The sequence below is a fragment of the Aulostomus chinensis genome, chromosome 12 (assembly GCF_037954235.1).
Source record: "Aulostomus chinensis isolate RoL2024-O1b breed Wild chromosome 12, RoL_Achi_v1.0, whole genome shotgun sequence".
Lineage (NCBI taxonomy): Eukaryota > Metazoa > Chordata > Actinopteri > Syngnathiformes > Aulostomidae > Aulostomus > Aulostomus chinensis.
This window is the reverse complement of record NC_141331.1, coordinates 29,003,249-29,024,614: the sequence shown is the minus strand read 5'-3', so window position 1 is coordinate 29,024,614 and position 21,366 is coordinate 29,003,249. Positions and strand designations below refer to the sequence as shown.

At 48.5% G+C, this 21,366-nt stretch overlaps 1 protein-coding gene across 1 annotated transcript in view; it reads left to right on the top strand.

The window, feature by feature from the left end:
• Positions 1 to 21,366, top strand: part of nek5 (NIMA related kinase 5) — a 46,208-nt gene that overhangs the window by 14,536 nt on the left and 10,306 nt on the right. Inside the window, exons 8-17 of the mRNA XM_086219447.1 lie at positions 27 to 81; positions 229 to 342; positions 1,801 to 1,887; positions 2,259 to 2,334; positions 7,533 to 7,615; positions 8,122 to 8,223; positions 8,304 to 8,467; positions 8,852 to 9,011; positions 9,174 to 9,250; positions 9,470 to 9,548. Coding sequence (XP_086075573.1) covers positions 27 to 81; positions 229 to 342; positions 1,801 to 1,887; positions 2,259 to 2,334; positions 7,533 to 7,615; positions 8,122 to 8,223; positions 8,304 to 8,467; positions 8,852 to 9,011; positions 9,174 to 9,250; positions 9,470 to 9,548 — 997 coding nt within the window. The remainder of the gene's footprint in view (positions 1 to 26; positions 82 to 228; positions 343 to 1,800; positions 1,888 to 2,258; positions 2,335 to 7,532; positions 7,616 to 8,121; positions 8,224 to 8,303; positions 8,468 to 8,851; positions 9,012 to 9,173; positions 9,251 to 9,469; positions 9,549 to 21,366) is intronic.

Sequence of the window (21,366 nt, the reverse complement as noted above, 5' to 3'; positions counted from 1 at the left end):
ATATGTGTGTGTGTGTGTGTGTGTAGGGACATCTGGTCTCTGGGCTGCGTCCTGTATGAACTCTGCACTCTGCGGCACCCAGTAAGCAGCACCACCCCCAGCACATCAGCAGCTAATTTTAATGCTAACACAAATCAATACAACTGTGCTCTGTCTCTCTAACTCACTCTCTCTCTCACCCCCCCCCCCAACACACACCCTTCCACTTGATTGTCTTCTGCCCTGCAGTTTGAGGGCAGCACCCTAACCCAGCTGGTGAATAAAATCTGCACAGGGCGCTATAGCCCAGTGTCCAGTGGCTACTCCTTCGACCTTCGCCTCCTGGTCACACAGCTCTTCAAGGTCAGATCCTCCTCTACAGTGTTGGGCTGAAACAGAAACATAGACACTTAAACTTCAGTTAGCGTTCACTTTTTATGTATTTATGTTGAAAATGAGAAGATGTTAAATGTAAAAGAACATTTTCATGCAGTGAAACTGCGTCATCTACTCTGCTGGTGTGAAGAGGGCTACGTAGCACCATGGAAAGATGTTGACATTTCATATCCAACAACCCAGTTCAAACAAATACAGGGGAAACAGAGACCCCCCTTATAGAAGAGGGGAGCGTAATTTTAACCCAGTGATATCCTTGACTGTAGATATAGGGGATTCCATAGTGAAACAACTAAAAATAGGTAAGGAAATTGGTCTGTTAAAATGGATTGCTTTTGATGATAAATTTGCACCAAGAAAAAATGATGAGAGATTTAAACATTGGACAGAAAAAGGAATTACAGCCGTATGCACAACAATTAAAAAGGGTGAAATGAAAAGCTTTCAAGAACTAAAAAATGCACATGATCTAACTCATCAAGACTCATTAAGAGACCTACAAATGACGGACTATTGTATCAAAAATATTAAAACAAATGAGGATAGAATACATCCTGTCATAAAACTATTGGTTCAGGCTTATCGCCATGCCATCCCCAACAACATTAAATGTTAAGCCAAGTGGGAAAGGGAGCAGGCTGAGGAGATTCCAGAGGGGATATGGAATGATGTGTGGAAAACACACCAAAATACTACAGTCTCTGAGATGGAGAGAATTGAATTGGAAGAATTTAATTCGATATTTTATCACACCTAAAATCAAAAGTAAACAGATAAATGCTCACCAGCGATGTTGGTGTTGTTGTAACCACATGGATCCAGATCTCACACATATTTTTTGGAAATGCAGGAATGTACAGCCCTTCTGGGGTTCACTGGGTTCTCTGCAATGTACTGGGATCTGTGATTCCTAAATCCTGTCTTATTCTTTACCTCGGATACTTGGATGGAGCAGTGCATGTAGGAGACCAATACCTGGTCAAGATTCTCCTGGTGGCTGGGAAGAAGGCCATGAATAAAAACTGGCTCAAGACTGACATCCCCAGTAACAAACAATGGATGTCAATTGTAGACGACATACTGTTGATCTTACATATAAGCTGAAAATGAAAGAAGATCTCTTTGTAAAAAAACTGTTTGTCATAGAAGGAAAGAAAAGATTCTACATAACAGTACACAGGCTTTGTTCTTTTTGATTGGTTATTGCTGCTTTTTTGTTTGCTTGTTTGATTTTGTTTTTATTAGATTTTTTATTTCCTACTTTTGAATCCTGAGGAGATTGTCCTGAAATGTGTCAGCATTGATAACTAAAATGAATAAATAAAAATTGATATAAATAAGAAAATTAGAAGATGTTATTTGATGAGATTATTGACATGTTCAGAGTATCAGTATTCACACAGGGACACACTTGTCTGTCCTCAGGTCAACCCCAGGGACCGTCCCTCCATCAGCTCTGTCCTCAAGTGTCCCTTCCTGGAGAAACACATCAGTAAAAACCTGGAGCCGCAGGTAGGGGAACCTGACAGAAGTTCCACGTCCTCCTAGATGAGCTGCAGAATGACACTCCATAGTCTGAGCAGAAACACACCCAACTCTTGAAGTCTTCTGCAGCTGCGGCTAACTTCCTCTGCAGCTGCGGCTAACTTCCTCTGTCGCTGCCGCTAACTTCCTCTACAGCTGCCGCTAACTTCCTCTGCTGTTGCTGCTAACTTCCTCTGCAGCTGCTGCTAACTTCCTCTGCAGCTGCCGCGAACTTCCTCTACAGCTGCCGCTAACTTCCTCTGCTGTTGCTGCTAACTTCTTCTGCAGCTGCCGCTAACTTCCTATGCAGCTGCTGCTAACCTCCTATGCTGCTTATTTTCCCTGCTGGTTGTGTGCAGGTTATGCTGCAGGAGCTCCTCCCCGCAGTGTTACATGGTGGTGAAGTTGCAGCCCCAGCACAAGCACTCAAGCCAGGTGATCTAACACACGTGCACTCACACACACAAACACATGCACACAGATACACGCGCTCACTCACACACGTGCACACACATGCACGTATGCACACGCGCACACACCCTCTGTCACACACACAGTATTGGTCAAACATACGTGTAGCAGTGGAGACAGCAACAGTGAGCTAAAGTAGATTGGAGAGGCTCAACACCACCACCTGGAAGGGGTTGTCTGACAGCACCTTTGCAGCTGATCAAATCAAATCAAATAGCATTAAAAGCCTTTATTGTCATTGTATGGCATCAGTGAAATTGGAGTGCAACTCTCTTTGGTGCAATTTAACAGAAGAGAAGTACAACAGTTATAAAAATAGAAATATTTAGAAGAAAACTGTACGTTGTTGGTGTCGTTGTCTTCCTCCTCCTCTCTGGTGGGTCCGGGTTGCGGGGGCAGCAGCCTCACCAAGGAAGCCCAGACTGTCCTCTCCCAGCCACTTCCACCAGCTCTTCAGGGGAATCCTGGGGCGTTCCCAGGCCAGCCCAGAGATATAATCCCTCCAGCGTGTTCTGGTGGCCTCCACCTTGTCAGGCATACCTGAACACCTCCCTCAGGAGGCGTCCTCACCAGATGCCTGAACCACCTCCACTGACTCCTCTACCTGGAGGAGCAGCAGCTCTACTCTGAGTCCCTCCTGAAGGACTGAGCTTCTCACCCTATTTGTAAGGGAGAGCCCAGCCTCCCTGAGGAGGAAACTCATTTCAGCCGCTTGTATTCAGGATCTCGTTCTTTCAGTCATTACCCAGAGCTCATGACCACAGGTGAGGGTTGGAACGTAGATTGACCCGTAAATCGAGAACCTTGCCTTTTGGCTAAGCTCCCTCTCCACCACAACAGACGGGATTAGCACCCGCATCACAGCGGATGCCGCCCTAATCCGCCTGTCAATGAACCGCTCCATCCTACCCTCACTCGTGAACGAGACCCCAAAATACTTAAACTCCAGGACCTCCCCCTGACCTGGAGTGGGCAAACCACGCTTTTCCGGCTGAGGACCACGGCCTCAGACTTGGAGGTGCTGATTCTCATCCCAGCCGCTTCACACTCGGCTGCGAACTGTCCCAGCAAGAGGAGGAGGTCATGGCTTGAAGGAGCTAAGTGGACCACATCATCTGCAAAACCCAGAGACAACATCCTCCCACCACCAAACTGGACCCCCCCCCCCTCCACCACCCAGCTATGCCTAGAAATTCTGTCCATAAAAGTTATGAACAGAACCGGTGAAAAAGGGCAGCCTTGGCGGAGTCCAACCCTCACTGGGAACAAGTCCGACTTACTGCCAGCAACATGGACCAGACTCTCAATCCTTTGGTAGAAAGACTGAATGGCCCTTAGTAAGGGGCCATCCACCCCATACTCCCAGAATACCCCCCATAGGGTGTTCCTGGGAACACGGTCATAAGCCTTCTCCAAATTCACAAAACACATGTGGACTGGTTGGTCAAACTCCCATGCCCCCTCCAGCACCCTAGCGAGGGTGAGGAGCTCATCTACGGTTCCACAGCCAGGACGAAAACCACACTGCTCCTCCTTGATTTGAGGTAGTTTTTTTTTCTACAAGGCTGAGGAGTGTGATCCCCGACAGTTGGAACACACCCTCTGATCCCCTTTCTTAAAGATGGGGACCACTACCCCAGTCTGGCACTCCAAAGGCATCGCCTGTGATGGCGACTTCTGACGCGTAGATTGGACGATCCCAAGTACTCCCCCAACTCTGTTTCCTTCATGGAGTATGTGTTGGTGGGGAATGAGGAGTTACTCAAAGTTTTCCTCCCACCAGCCAATTATCTCCCCAGTTGACATGAGCAGCCTCCCGTCCCCAATGTAAACTGTGTGGGCAAGTCGCCGCCTTCCCCCCCGTGGCGACGAATGGTTTGCCAGAACCTTTTCAGACCTGACTGATAGTTATTCTTCATGGCCTCACAAGAAGTCCTCCCCTGCCTGAGTTTTTGCCTCGCGACCACCGTGGATGTACACCACTTGGGCTGCCGGTACTGGTTGCCTGCCTCAGGAGACCCACAAACCAGCCATGCCCTGTAAGCCTCCTTCTTCAGCCTGACAGCTCCTCTCACCTCTGGTGTCCACCAGCGGGTTCGGGTATTAGAACCGCAAGTGGCCCCAGCAGCCTTACGGCCACAGCTCACAAAAGCCGCCTTGACAATGGCAGAGCGGAACAGGGTCCATTCAGACTCAATGTCCCCCACTGCCCCAGGGATGTGGTCAAAGCTCTGCCGGAGGTGGGAGTTGAAGATCTTCCTGACAGGTTCTGCCACCAGACGTTCCCAGCAAACCCTCACTACTCGTTTGGGTCTACCAGGTCTGCAGGCCTCTTCCCCTGCCAACTGATCCAACTCACCACCAGATGCTAATCTGTTGAAAGCTCAGCTCCTCTCTTCACCCGAGTGTCCAGAACATGCAGCCGCAGATTAGATGATACGACTATAAAATCAATCACGGACCTACTACCTAGGATGACCTGATGCCATGTGCAGTGGTGGACATTCTTATGTTTGAATATGGTGTTAGTTATGGACAAACTGTGACTCGCACAGATGTCACACCATTCGGGTTCAGGTCCGGCCTGCCGTTCCTCCTAATCACGCCCCTCCAGGTTACGCTGTCATTGCCCACATGAGCACTGAAGTCCCCCGGTAGGACAATGGAGTCCCCAGTTAGGGCGCCATCCAGCACCCTTCCCAGGAACTCCAAAAACGGTGGGCACTCTGAACCGCTGTTGGGTGCATAAGCGCAGACAACAGTCAGGACCCATTCCTGGACCTGAAAGCACAGGGAAGCAATGTCCACCAGGGTAAATCCCAACACACAGGCAGAGAGTCTGGGGGCTATTAAAAAGCCCACCCTGGCCCTTTGACTCTCACCTGGAGCAACTCCAGCGAAGGAGAGAGTCTAACCCCTCTCAAGGACTTGGGTTCCTGAACCAGAGCTATGTGTGGAGGGGAGGTCGACTGTATCTAGCTGGTAACACTCAACCTCTTCCACCAGCTCCTGCTCCTTCCCCGCCAGAGAGGTGACATTCAATGTCCCAGAAGCCAGCTTCCATGTCTGGGGATCAGACAGCCAATGCCCTCACCTTGGTCTACTGCCCAAACCACACTGTACCTGGACCCTTCTGGTTCCTCATGCTGGTGGTGGGTCCACGGGGGACAAGTCCATGTAACCATTACGGGCCTGGCCAAACCACATGGGCTAAGGCCTGACCAGGCCTAACCCAGGGTTAGAGTTGGGTACACCAACTCTTGCTCTTGTTTTCCATGAAGGGTCTTTTGAACCATTCTTTGTCTGGCCCTTTGCCACTCAAACTCCTCCACCACGATAAGGTGATGTTTCCAGGAGGAGAAAACTATACATAATATATATTTGCAGAGAATTAAAAAGTCAAGTGTAAAAACAGTGCTGTGATATTGAAAATGCACATGAAAGGGGTAAGACAGTCATTGCACTTGGAAAAAACAGTTTCTTCACTTGATTGTGAACAACAATTTAACGATCAATATGATCAGTATCTGTATTGTAGTGAGGCAGGTCATTTGGTTTTGTGGTTGATAGCTCTGAGTCTGTTTGTCCTGGCTCTGTGTGACCTGCAGCACTGGCCTGAGGGTAGCAGGTCAGACAGGTGGTTGCTGGGGTGAACCGAGTCCTTGATGATGTTAGCAACTCTGCTGAGGTAGTGAGAGCTGGCGATGTCCTCCAGGCTGGGCAGAGAGCAACCAGTGATTATCTGGACTGTGCTGATGACCTCTGCTCTCCTGTCTACTGCCGAGCTCCGTGCGTACCAGGCTGTGATGCAGGATGCCAGGAGGCTCTCTATGGTGGCCCTGTAGAAGGTCACCAGCAGCTTCTTCTTCCAGGTTGTTTCTCCTGAGCCTTCTCAGGAAGTGGAGATGCTGCTGGGCCTTCTTTACCACTGCCGTGGTGTTAGTGGTCCAGGAGAGGTCGTCACATATCTGCACGCCCAGAAACCTGATGGAGAGGACCCATTCCACACAGTCCCTGTGGATGTAGAGCCGTGGTGGGTCCGCTCTGCCCTTCTTGAAATCCAGAATTAGTTCCTTAGTTTTTTGTGGTGTTCAGTTGGAGGTTGTTTACTGTACACCACGCTGTCAGTCTGTTGACCTCATCTCTGTAGTCAGACTCACCCCCCTGAGATGAGCCCGACCACAGTGGGTTCATCTGCAAATTTGATGATTGTGTTTTAGAGGTGGGTTGGGAGCAGTCGTAATGTGGAGAGTGAACAGGAGGGAACTCAACACACATCCTTGTGGAGAACCGGGCTGAGTGAGATGTTATTAGAGGTGGGACCAAGTCTGACAGACTGTGGGCGGTTTGATAGAAAGTCCTTTATCCAGAGGCAGACAGGAGTGGAGAGACCCAGGTGTGAAAGCTTCTGGACCAGGATTTCTGGGATGATGTGATTGAATGCTGAGCTGAAGTCCAGTAAGAGCATCCTCACGGAGTTCCCCAGGTGACTCAGCGCAGTGTGGAGCACTGTGGTTATCACAAACTGATGGGGGTCCAGGGTGGGAGGCAGACAGGCTGTGCTGAGAGACCAGTCTCTCAAAGCACTTGATGACTACAGGTGTAGTGAAACAGGCCTGTAGTTGTTGGGGCTGTCCACTGCTTTCTTCTTGGGGATGGGGATGATGGTGGCGGTTTTGAGGCAGGGTGGAATGATGGCCTGTGACAGGGACAGGTCAAAGATCCTGGTGAAGACTCCAGTCAGTTGGTCAGTTCATGCTCTGAGTACCTTACCAGGTACTCTGTCGGGGCCAGCCGCCTTCCTGGGGTTCACTGTCCTCAGCACACGTCTCACTTCATGCTCCTAATGATGCCGCTCCAACAAATTTGATAGAATCACACTCCTGATCGCCACAGAGACCAGACAAAATTTTAACTGGCTGGATTGAGATTGCACCACATTTTGGCACATCAGAACACAAAGTTGACGTGCGCTGTAGTTGATTGCTGAGGGAGTTTGTCTCCACCCTCATCCTCCATGACCTTGGAGGAGGTACCAGAGACTTAAGCATGTTTACTAGACCCTGCAGATATCATTATATATAACTTATTTCTACTTATGATTATTTTGAACAAAATGTCCACTGCTTACTCGTAAAACTTCAAACTGTCTTATTCTACAGAGAAGACCCCTAAGTCCCAAGCTGCTGTGAAGAGACAACCTGCTAAACCAGCTTGGAGGGACTGCACCACCCCCCACTGCAAAGTAATCCGTCTCGTTCAACATCACAATTATACTGACGTAAAAGGCATGAGGAATTACGTGTAGCATGTAGCATGTACTGCAGCGTGTAGCTGTGTTCCACGACCTCCTCATCTGCAAGGGAGGTTCTCACTTTTTCATGGTTTTTAATTCAATCCAACTAGTTCCTGAGGCAAAGAAATGTAAATCTTGGGTCTTATTCCAAACACCATATAGATGTCCACCTCCTCCACTACCAGCACCAGTATTGGTCCCAGTACCAGTATCATGAACAATACCAGTACCAGCATCAGTACCAGATTCGCTACCATAGCCAGTATCACTAACAGTACCAGTATCAGCATCAGTACCAGTACCACTATCACTGGTATTGATTGCTGATTGAAGCTGGGTGGGGCCATCTTATGGCCTTGTCATGGCTGTCCTCACAGACACGTGAAGGTGTGTCTCTCTTCCCTGGGGGTGTAGTCATATGATGACATTACTCTGTGAGGTCATGTAATCTCCAGCAGGTGTATGTGGTCCTACCTGCAGCCTCTCCACCACAGAGCAGGACCACCTTCTCACCCTGCAGCACCAGTAGACAGTCGGCAGCAGAACCAGAACCACAGGTCAGTTGATCCCCTCAGATGTGACACGTGTGTCCTTCTTGACCTGGAAGTCGTTTTACTCATGCAGGTTTATCCAGCAGCCAGCACCCCACTACCAGCACAACCACGCCCAGCTGGACGCCTACCAGAGGGGGGACGGGGACGGTTTCCCTCCTCCTCTTCCTCCTCCCCCCCCTCCTCCTCATGAGAGACAGCAGAAGCCTTGTGGAGACCACCCTGCTCCTCCTGTTGAGCCCTACCAGCTGTGAGTCAGCCAACACTACGATGCACCATCATCTGTTACCCATCAGCCAACACTGCAGTGAGGAACTCAAGCAGTTAAAGCTAGCTGCTGCCAAATCTGTCATTGCACAGTTAGGAGTAGCCAGAGATGATGAGCTTAGCATCAGCTGGCCAACAGCTACCAGGGAAGTGGAAGCCCCCCACACAGGACCACATCTGGCTTCTGTATTCACTCTTGTTCCTAGTCAATCCTGACAGGTGTTTTCTGTCAGTAATGACAACATGGCAGCTTGGTGGACATGCCCAATCTCAGCTGTTCCTGCCCTCACACCAACACCATAAAGTCTGTCACCTGGTCAACACAGTTCTATCCATACATTCATTTTCTACCTCTTGTCCTTTTAAGGGTCACGGGCGGGGGGTGGGGGGTGGAGCCTGTCCCAGCAGCCTTCCCCCTGGACAGGTCACCAGTCCATGGCAGGGCCAACACATATAGACAGACAACCATTGGCTCTCCCAGCCACACCTACGGTCAATTTAGAGTCTGGATTAACCTGGTCCCCTCTTGATGTCTTTGGACTGTGGAGGAAGCTGGAGTACCAGAGAGAACCCAGCAGGAACAGGGAGAACATGGAGACACACCCAGAAAGACCCCGTGCTCCAGCCAAAGCTCGAAAACAAAAGTTCTATGCAACCAGAAACAAAATCTACCTACCGGTATGATGCAGGTCCACATACTCATCAGTGGAAACATGCTGGAGGAAAAGAACAAGAAACCAGCATTTAAATCCAGGACCTCCACCTGGCTGGTGTTATAGAAACCTGCTGTAACTACTGTGGGAGGACTGTATTTACGTGCTGGTACTGCTGGTTCTGAGTAGAGATGTTCAACAGACAGTAACACCTGGCTGACCCAGGAAACATCTAGAACCACAGAGAAACCTCTTTGACTGAAATGGGTTTGTCTCATATGCAGAAATGCTGAGTGTGTGTGTGTGTGTGTGTGTGTGTGTGTGTGTGTCAGTGTGGCTGCAGCACGTCATGAATACCTGCAGAGGCGACAGGAGGCCAACCAGTACAAGCTGAGAGCCCAGAAACAGCTGGTAACAAAGGTTTCTAATTCAACTTCCCCTGGTCAACTGTTTGTCCGGGAGTCAAAGCCTGATTTTTTGTTGAACCTTGTTTTGTCAGATTCAGCTTTTTCTGTGCTGTTTCTTTTAGCTAAGGAGTACCTCTTCAACATACAAGAGGTTATTCAGTGAATACCCTTGTGCATTTTCAGATATTAATCCCTTAATGCCCAAAACACCCATATCATCATTGTCCCTCTATCAACATAGGGATAGAGCAGGGATGGGCAACCATGTGCCATGGAGGGCCGTGTGTATGCAGGTTTTCCTTCCAACCCAACACTTTAACAGGCGATTCCACTGATAAACACACCTTCAGCCACAGAAGAGTGTTAATCATTGGAATCACCTGTTAAAGTGTTGGGTTGGAAGGAAAACCTGCATACACACGGCCCTCCATGGCACATGGTTGCCCATCCCTGACAAAACCTAATAAAGAGAAAAGGGCATAGGATAGCAAATTTTAACTCTTGTATTTTTCTTGTATAATGAATCTGATCCATCAGAAAAATATTCAAATCAAACACACCAACTAATGTTGATTTCATGTATCAAAATGTTAAACCAGTGCATCCCCACCCACACTTGTGCATTCCAAAACAATATGCTGGTAAGTCTATAAACTTGGATGGTGTAGGTTACTGCAGGAAACTTCAGTGGACTGGTGTGAAGTACAAATCTTAGAGATGAGTTACTAAGGATTATGGTCTTGAGCATCCTACCCTGAAACACGCACAGAACATTGCTCATGGCAAACCATGGTCTTTGCAACTGCACTTTCTGGAGTTACAGGGGGTGTCACTCTTGTAGCTACATTGGTTCATTTTCAGGATGTAGTCTGGGATGAGTTTGTCATTTTCTGGTTGGTGGATTGGGGTCAGTGACTTGTTGGACATGTCTTTTTTCCATCCAAAATCCTCCAGGTTCAGTGCTAGTGCCAGATTGGAATTCAGATTTTGCCACAAGTATGCCTGGAAGTGAGCTCTTTTCACATTTTCTAGGAACGCCTCCTTTTTTTGGCAGGAGAGCAGCCAGATTGGGTGCTGACATCCGACCCTTGCTATTCTTTTCCCCCCAATCAAGTAGCCTCATGTGAGACATGTCAGAGCTCTCTGTTATGCCATAACAGGCTGAGACAAAGGCAGTGGCTTGATCGATGACTTGCTGGAATGGTGCATCAGCATTGCCAGTGGCCAGTATGTCATGACCAGCTTTAAGGGCTTTGATGACAGGTCCTTTACCTATCCTGTGGTAAGACACTACTGTGTCACAGCCAGAAATGGCATGGGCTGGTAAAAGGTGCTTAACAATGTCCGTCTGACTAACTAGTGCTAGTGCTGGCTTATTTATTTTTCTCTTCTTTTTCTCGTGTTACTTACTTGAGTTGTCTGCCTGCCTTGTTCTAAGCATTTCATTGCTCAAGTGACGCTGTCAATATTGTGCATATGACAATAAAGAATCTTGAATCTTGAATCTTGTGTTGCCCTGATATCCACAATCACTCTTTCCTTGCGTGGGAATTCCATGAGTAGTGGTACATTGAGTCCTGCCTGATGGTCATGGTGAAGGAGAAGGACAAACATATCTGTATTACCACATACCGCAATGATTTGGTCCGCGTCTTCTGCACACCTTAGGACTTGTTGGACAATGACAGTATCCGCCTGCTCCTGCTCATTTTTTAAGATCAAACCTCCTGTCTTTCTTCCATCCTTACTTCGATGGGAAATGGATCCTCACCTGTTACTACTAACTTGTGGTTCTAAGTGCTTCATAAATGGAACAGGCTGTCTTTTGTCAGCTCCACACAAAGTAATGTGTTTAGCTGCTTCTTATTTTCTATGGATGGCGCCATGTGAGTGGCTGCCTGTTGCAGTAGCTCCCGCTTTTCGGTCTTCATAACCTCTTTTTCCCAAACTTTCCTACACTTTTTATTTACCTTGTTTATCTATTGTTCTGTCTTTTAGAGTGTGTCATGGGGGTTCAGGTCACTGCATTTTTCAGTGGTCTTTTACCCATTTTTGACACTGTGAACCATTGGGTTCGGGGGCCGTGCACGCAGCCATGGGTCCCAGTTTGTACACCTGGGATCAGCTGCTAATGCTTCGACTCAACTTGGTGCAGCCGGCACAACTGCAGGATGTCCCTTGGGAACTTAAGAGAAGGAGACAGGGCTGTCGGGCTGGAGTGAAAGCACTGGGCTGCAATCTATCAGTCAAATTTGGTGCTTAACCCTCGACCTAACAGTTCATTTAACTCATTTGAGAGCCTTATTGTCAGCTTTTCCCACCCAGACTGGAAAGCAGAGAAACCACTCTTACTTGCTGTGGTGTACCGTCCTCCTGCACCTTATTCTGAGTTCTTAGAAGAATTCCCTGACTTTCTGTCTAACTTGGCATTGAACTCAGACAAAGTCATTCTAGTGGGTGACTTTAACATCCATGTGGACGTCAATGATGATTCTCTGGCCACTGCGTTTAAGTCGCTTCTTGATTCTGTTGGCTTCTGTCAGAGGGTAAACAAACCCACTCACACTTTTAATCACATCCTTGATTTAGTACTCACTTATGGAATAGAAGCTGACCGCATCATAGTTCTTCCTCAGAACCCCGTCTTGTCTGATCACTCCTTAATTACATTTGAATTTACTTTAACAAATTATATTCTACCTGGGAAAAAGTCCCGCTTCAGTAGATGTCTATCTGACACTGCTGTTTCTAGATTTAAGGAGCTTATTCCAGCAGAGCTTGCTGCCACATCTTGTAATAATATATTGGGCAGTTATGCTGATTTCACCCCCTCGCAGGTAGACTATCTTGTGGACAGCACTACAGCAGCACTCCTTGGGACACTTGATGCCGTAGCTCCCCTGAAGAAGAAGGTTATCAACCAGAAAAGAATAGTTCCCTGGTACAGCCCAGAGCTGCGTGCCTTAAAACAGAAGACCAGACAACTGGAAAGGAAGACACATTCCAGCCAGCACGAGGAAGTCCACCAAGCCTGGAAGGAGAGTTTATTAATATATAAAAAAGAACTCCGTAATGCCAGAAGCGCTTACTACTCGTCCCTGATAGAAAAGAATAAGAACAACATCAGGTTCCTCTTCAGCACCGTGGGCAGGCTCACCAAGAACCATAGTGCTGTTGAGCCATGCATCCCCCCAACTGTCAGCAGTAACGACTTCCTTTCTTTCTTTACTGAAAAGATTGTGAATATTAGAATGAAGATTGCCAGTAATGGAGGACAGACTACAGTCCCCATAGAAGCACCTCCCAGACTTGGTGCTCACTTGGACAGTTTCTCCCCCATTGACCTGTCAGAATTAACTTCTGCAGTCGGTTCCTCCAAGTCAGCCACTTGTCTGCTGGATCCCATCCCAACAAGCCTCCTTAAGGATGCCTTTCCTCTAGTCAACACTTCTATATTAAATCAAATTAATCTTTCCTTAGTCACAGGTTATGTGCCACAGGCCTTTAAGGTGGCTGTCATCAACCCTTTACTTAAAAAACCTTCTCTTGACCCAGATGTGTTAGCCAACTATAGGCCAATATCCAACCTCCCTACATCTCCAAGATCCTTGAGAAGGTTGTCCTGGAGCAGCTACATGAACATTTGCACAGCAACGAGCTCTTTGAAGCCTTCCAGTCTGGATTCAGGGAACACCATAGCACTGAAACAGCACTGGTCAGAGTCTCTAATGATCTTCTTATAGCTTCAGACAGAGGTCTTGTCTCTGTGCTTGTCCTTTTGGACCTCAGTGCTGCATTTGACACCATCGACCACAGCATCCTGCTACAGAGACTAGACCATGACATTGGGATTAAAGGAACTGCCCTAAAATGGTTTAAGTCCTACTTATCTGACAGGTTTCAGTTTGTTAATGTTAATAATGACCATTCGGAGTATAGCAGAGTTACATATGGTGGACCACAGGGTTCAGTTTTAGGACCGATTCTCTTCACTCTTTACATGCTCCCATTAGGTGACATAATCCGGAAGCACTCGATCAACTTCCACTGTTATGCAGATGACACACAACTTTACTTGTCGATGGAGCCAGACGACACAAGCCAGCTTACTCATCTGCAAGACTGCCTGAAAGACATTAAATCCTGGATGTCTTCTAACTTCTTAATGCTCAATTCAGATAAAACTGAGGTAATCATTTTTGGACCTAAACACCACAGGGACACACTCTTGAATCGGATCTCTACTCTAGATGGCATCACCCTAACTTCGAGTACAACTGCAAGGAACCTTGGGGTCATTTTTGACCAGGACCTTTCCTTCAGCTCCCACATAAAGCATGTGACTAGGACCGCCTTCTTCCATCTGCGAAGTATCGCTAAGATTAGGAATATCCTTTCCCAGAGTGATGCTGAAAAACTGGTGCATGCATTTATCACTTCTAGGCTGGACTACTGCAACTCTCTCTTGTCAGGATGTCCTAAATACTCTCTAAAGAGTCTCCAGCTGGTCCAGAACGCTGCAGCGAGGGTTTTGACGGGAGTTAAGAAGAGAGAACACATCTCTCCCACTTTAGCTTCTCTCCACTGGCTTCCTGTAGGATCTAGAATCCACTTCAAAGTCCTTCTGCTAACTTATAAGGCTCTCAATGATAAAGCTCCATCCTATTTGAAAGAGCTCATTAGTCCCTACTGTCCGACCAGAGCACTCCGCTCCCAGAATGCAGGTCTTTTAGTGATTCCCAGTATCAATAAAAACAGACTTGGAGGTAGAGCCTTTAGTTACCGGTTCCTCTACTTTAGAACCAGCATCTCTCCATGGGTCAGAGAGGCAGACACTTTAACTACGTTTAAGTCCAGGTTTAAGACATTCCTCTATGACAGAGCCTTCAGTTAGGACTGGTTCAGGTAGCTCTGAACCATTGATAGCTATGCTGCTACAGGCTTAGACTGCTGGGGGACACATCAGGTTACATGGAGCCCTTCCCTCCTCTCCTCTCCTCTCCCCCTCTCTCCTCCTCTCCTCCCTGCACATTTTTGTAACTGTCATTACCATTACTTGTTCGACTTTGTAGTTTGGCCTTGGTGTCTCGCAGTCTCTCTGTGTTTCCACAGATCCACCAGAGCCCCAACCGCCGCCTGCATCGCCCCCCCCCCTCTTATTCCCTACTGTTACACTGGCCTGCGCTCCCCTTCCATGAACCAGTCTGCCATCCAGTCCCCCATCAAGCTGGCTTGCTCTCCCTGCCTCCCCTTCCATGAACCAGTCTACCATCCAGTCCCCCATCAAGCTGGCTTGCTCTCCCTGCCTCCCCTACCAGAAGCTTCCTTCTTCAGCTGTTATTAACATTTCCGTGTTTCTCACATTCTGCATTGTAAACTGTTTTCTTGTCTGTAACAACATCTACTGCACGTCTGTCCCTCCTGGTGAGGGATCCCTCCTCTGTTGCTCACCCTGAGGTTTCTCAGATTTTTCCCTGTTAAAAGGGTTTTCTATGGAGTTTTTCCTCAGTCGATGTGAGGGTCTAAGGGCAGAGGATGTTGTTATGATGCCATGTGAAGCCCTTTGAGACAAACTGTTTGTGAAAACGGGCTATACAAATAAAATTGCCTTGCCTTGCCTTGCCTGGGCTAGGAGGCGACGTTTCAGGCCCGTCCTCCCGTCCATCATCATGGGGAATGTAAGATCTCTTCCCAACAAGACGGACAAGCTAACAGCGCTGACATGGCTCCAGTGGGAATACCAGGAGTGCAATTTAATGATCTTCACGGAGACATGGCTGACTGCAGTGACCCCAGACGCAGTCATATCGTTGGATGGGTTCCAGCTCTTGCGGGCAGACAGGACACGGCAAAGCGGTAAGAGGAAAGGAGGGCTGGCAATGTTCATTAACAAGAGATGGTGTAACTCTGGGCACATCACCATTAAGGAGCAAGTCTGCTGTCGGGATGGTGAACTGTTCGTGGTTAGCATGAGGCCATACTACCTGCCGAGGAAATTCTCACATGCTATTGTCATAGCGGTATATTCCCCCCTCTGCTAACGCTGATGCGGCCTATGATGTGCATCACTCCGTCACACACAGGCTGCAGAAACAGGACTCACAGGCCCTTCTCCTTATCTCTGGGGACTTCAACCACGCTTCTCCTTCCTCCACTCTGCCTACTCTCACTCAATGTCATGTCACCTGCCACACCAGAGACAATCAAACATTGGACATGTTTTATGCCAACACCAAGGAGGCGTATCACTCATCTCCCCTCCCACCTTTGGGAAGATCAGACCACAACCTGGTACATCTCCTGCTTGTGTATAAGCCCCTTGTACACAGGCAACCAGTGACCACCCGCATGGTGAAGAGATGGTCCAACGAAGCTGAGGAGGCTCTGAAGGACTGTTTTGACACGACAGGTGGGAGGAATCCTGTGACTCTCACGGGCAGGACATTGACAGCCTCACAGGCTGCATCACGGACTACATTAACTTCTGTGTGGAAAACATCGTACCCACCAGGACTGTACGGTGCTTCCCAACAACAAACCATGGGTTAACCCTGACGTCAAAGAGAAGAAGAGAGCCTTCAAGTCAGGGAACAGGGACGAGCTGAAAGCTGTGCAGAGGGAGCTGAGAAAGAAGATCGGGGGGGGGGGGGCTGCTACAGGAGGAAGATGGAGGATCAGCTGCTGCAGAACAACACCAGGGCAGTCTGGCAAGGCCAGAAAGGACCATTTCTGGCCACAGCAAACCCAGCTCCCAGACTGGGGGGTCAACGATAGGGAACGATCTGAACCTATACTTCAATAGGTTTGATCAGACACCGACTCCCCCCACCCCAACCAGTCTTCACTGCTGCGACCCCCCTCATCTACATCTCCAGGAGGCCATCACACCCTCACCCCCCCACCCACCTTCACACCTCTGTCTACAGCACTCAGCTCCCAGCCCGACTCCTCCCTGACTACGCTCTTCATCCACTCACCATCACCACTCCTGAGCAGAGAGCCCCCCTGCTCCAACCGGTCCCTCACAACACTTCAGGTGAGAAACCAGCTCAGGAGGATCAAGCTGAGGAAGACACCCGGTCCTGATGGAATCAGCTCCAGGCTCCTGAAGTCCTGCGCAGACCAGCTGTGGGATAACTGATCCCATGTTCAACCTGAGCCTGAAGCTGGGGAGAGTGCCACAGCTGTACCCAAGACATTGCACCACAAGGACCACAGAGGCTACAGACCAGTGGCACTTACATCCCACCTGATGAAGACCCTGGAGAGGCTGGTCCTCAGACATCTCCGTCTCCTGGTGGGCTCATCCATGGACCCACTGCAGTTCACCTACCAGCGTGGCATTGGGGTGGATGATGCCGTGATCTTCCTCCTCCATCCAGCCCTCTCTCACCTGGAGAAGCCTGGGAGCACTGTGAGAATCAGGTTTTTGACTTCTCCAGTGCCATTCAGCTGGTGCTCCTGAGGGACAAGCTGGAGTATACAGGACTGGACCATCACCTCACATCCTGGATACTGGACTACCTCACAAACCGCCCGCAGTATGTGAGGTCTGGGGACTGTGTTTCGGACACGGTCGTCTGCAGCATGGGGGCCCTGCAGAGAACGGTCCTGGCTCCGTTCCTCTTCACACTCTACACTTCAGACTTCTCCCACCACACCCACCTGTCACCTGCAGAAGTTCTCTGATGACTCTGCAACTCTCAGCCTCATCACAGCCTGGATGTAGGACATCATCAACAACACTGGTTTCACCAAGACGTCGCTGCCACCCACGCTGACCCCGAGAGCCTGGAGGGTCAGTGGCAACTCCATTTCTTAGCAACATTTCCACCTGCTTTGCCACAGACGTGAAGGCAACAAATACACAGAAGCAGACATTAAATAAGCCAATATGTTTAATAGAAATTGATCCGTCAGACATGCCGCCAACATGCAACGTGCTCACGCGCCAGCCTGTCCACCGGCTCAGAGTCATCCGCCAGGACCAGCGGTATTGGGGCCAGCTCGTCCCCCGGCCCCAGCACCAGCACCAGGCCGACAAGTGGCGGACAGTCCTCCAGCCCACCCGGACCCAGTGGCGCATCCTCCGGCCCACACAGATCCGGAGGGAGGGTCCTCACACAGGCGGTCCATTATTAGGGGAATAACGGGCATCAATGAGCGGCTCGACCGCCTGATAAATGTTCTGGAACGTTTAGTGGACAACATAAATTAATCTGGCTTCATGAATCGTGTAGTAAGGCAAGGCAAGGCAAGGCAATTTTATTTGTATAGCCCGTTTTCACAAACAGTTTGTCTCAAAGGGCTTCACATGGCATCATAACAACATCCTCTGCCCTTAGACCCTCACATCGACTGAGGAAAAACTCCATAGAAAACCCTTTTAACAGGGAAAAATCTGAGAAACCTCAGGGTGAGCAACAGAGGAGGGATCCCTCACCCAGGACGGACAGACGTGCAGTAGATGTTGTTACAGACAAGAAAACAGTTTACAATACAAAATGTGGGAAACACGGAAATGTTAATAACAGCTGAAGAAGGAAGCTTCTGGTAGGGGAGGCAGGGAGAGCAAGCCAGCTTGATGGGGGACTGGATGGTAGACTGGTTCATGGAAGGGGAGCGCAGGCCGGTGTAACAGTAGGGAATAAGGGGGGGGGGGGCGATGCAGGCGGCGGTTGGGGCTCTGGTGGATCTGTGGAAACACAGAGAGACTGCGAGACACCAAGGCCAGACTACAAAGTGCAACAAGTAATGGTAATGACAGTTCCAAAAATGTGCAGGGAGGAGAGGAGGAGAGAGGGGGAGAGGAGAGGAGAGGAGGGAAGGGCTCCATGTAACCTGATGTGTCCCCCAGCAGTCTAAGCCTATAGCAGCATAGCTATCAATGGTTCAGAGCTACCTGAACCAGTCCTGACTGAAGGCTCTGTCATAGAGGAAGGTCTTAAACCTGGACTTAAACGTAGTTAAAGTGTCTGCCTCTCTGACCCATGGAGAGAGCTGGTTCCACAGTAAAGGAGCCCGGTAACTAAAAGCTCTACCTCCCAGTCTGTTTGTATTGATACTGGGAGTCACTAAAAGACCTGCATTCTGGGAGCGGAGTGCTCTGGTCGGACAGTAGGGACTAATGAGCTCTTTCAAATAGGATGGAGCTTTATCATTGAGAGCCTTATAAGTTAGCAGAAGGACTTTGAAGTCGATTCTAGATCCTACAGGAAGCCAGTGGAGAGAAGCTAAAGTGGAGAGATGTGTTCTCTCTTCTTAACTCCCGTCAAAACCCTCGCTGCAGCGTTCTGGACCAGCTGGAGACTCTTTAGAGAGTATTTAGGACATCCTGACAGGAGAGAGTTGCAGTAGTCCAGTGGAGTAGTGATAAATGCATGCACCAGTTTTTCAGCATCACTCTGGGAAAGGATATTCCTAATCTTAGCGATACTTCGCAGATGGAAGAAGGCGGTCCTAGTCACATGCTTTATGTGGGAGCTGAAGGAAAGGTCCTGGTCAAAAATGACCCCAAGGTTCCTTGCAGTTGTACTCGAAGTTAGGGTGATGCCATCTAGAGTAGAGATCCGATTCAAGAGTGTGTCCCTGTGGTGTTTAGGTCCAAAAATGATTACCTCAGTTTTATCTGAATTGAGCATTAAGAAGTTAGAAGACATCCAGGATTTAATGTCTTTCAGGCAGTCTTGCAGATGAGTAAGCTGGCTTGTGTCGTCTGGCTCCATCGACAAGTAAAGTTGTGTGTCATCTGCATAACAGTGGAAGTTGATCGAGTGCTTCCGGATTATGTCACCTAATGGGAGCATGTATAGAGTGAAGAGAATCGGTCCTAAAACTGAACCCTGTGGTCCACCATATGTAACTCTGCTATACTCCGAATGGTCATTATTAACATTAACAAACTGAAACCTGTCAGATAAGTAGGACTTAAACCATTTTAGGGCAGTTCCTTTAATCCCAATGTCATGGTCTAGTCTCTGTAGCAGGATGCTGTGGTCGATGGTGTCAAATGCAGCACTGAGGTCCAAAAGGACAAGCACAGAGACAAGACCTCTGTCTGAAGCTATAAGAAGATCATTCGAGACTCTGACCAGTGCTGTTTCAGTGCTATGGTGTTCCCTGAATCCAGACTGGAAGGCTTCAAAGAGCTCGTTGCTGTGCAGATGTTCATGTAGTCTGTCCTCCATTACTGGCAATCTTCGTTCTAATATTCACAATCTTTTCAGTAAAGAAAGAAAGGAAGTCGTTACTGCTGACAGTTGGGGGATGCATGGCTCAACAGCACTATGGTTCTTGGTGAGCCTGCCCACGGTGCTGAAGAGGAACTTGGGGTTGTTCTTATTCTTTTCTATCAGGGACGAGTAGTAACTGCTTCTGGCATTACGGAGTTCTTTTTTATATATTAATAAACTCTCCTTCCAGGCTTGGTGGACTTCCTCGTGCTGGCTGGAATGTGACTTCCTTTCCAGTTGTCTGGTCTTCTGTTTTAAGGCACGCAGCTCTGGGCTGTACCAGGGAACTATTCTTTTCTGGTTGATAACCTTCTTCTTCAGGGGAGCTACGGCATCAAGTGTCCCAAGGAGTGCTGCTGCAGTGCTGTCCACAAGATAGTCCACCTGGGTGGGGTGGAATCAGCATAACTGCCCATTATATCACTACAAGGTGTGGCAGCAAGCTCTGCTGGAATAAGCTCCTTAAATCTAGAAACAGCAGTGTCAGATAGACATCTACTGAAGCGGGACTTTTTCCCAGGTAGAATATAATTTGTTAAAGTAAATTCAAATGTAATTAAGGAGTGATCAGACAAGACCGGGTTCTGAGGAAGAACTATGATGCGGTCAGCTTCTATTCCATAAGTGAGTACTAAATCAAGGATGTGATTAAAAGTGTGAGTGGGTTTGTTTACCCTCTGACAGAAGCCAACAGAATCAAGAAGCGACTTAAACGCAGTGGCCAGAGAATCATCATTGACGTCCACATGGATGTTAAAGTCACCCACTAGAATGACTTTGTCTGAGTTCAATGCCAAGTTAGACAGAAAGTCAGGGAGTTCTTCTAAGAACTCAGAATAAGGTGCAGGAGGACGGTACACCCCAGCAAGTAAGAGTGGTTTCTCTGCTTTCCAGTCTGGGTGGGAGAAGCTGACAGTCAGGCTCTCAAATGAGTTAATGAACAATTAGGTGGAGGGTTAAGCACCAAATTTGACTGATAGATTGCAGCTCCTCCTCTTCTGCCAGTGGTGCGAGGTACATGGTAGTTAATGTAACCAGGAGGGGAAGATTCATTTAAACTAACATACTCATCTTGCTGCTCCCAGGTTTCAGTGAGTGCTAATACACCAATCTGATAATTAGTAATTAAATCGTTCACTAGGAGAGACTTGGATGGGAGAGATCGAATATTAAGCAAACCACATTTAATAGTTTTACTGGGTTGGTTTGCTGGAGCAGTGGTTTTAATTTGAACTAAGTTGCTATAAGTTACTCCTCCAGATTTGGGTGCAGGCTTATAAAGCCTCAGGGCAGACACAGTTTCTATAGGCTGGGTGGGTGACAACACGAAGGAACCAGCAGAGGGCGTGCTAACCTGCAGCTCTGCCTGCTGGTCTGAACTCTGGGTCCTTGTCAGGGATTAGTATTGCTAACAAACTGGCCTCTGTTCCTAGATAAGAGAGATGCACCATCCAAAGTAGGATGGACGCCATCTCTCCCAATCAGACCAGGCTTTCCCCAGAAGGAGCTCCAATTGTCTGTGAGCCACGTTGTTACCTCAGCACCACCTGGACATCCAGCGATGGAATGAACGCATGCGGCTAAACATGT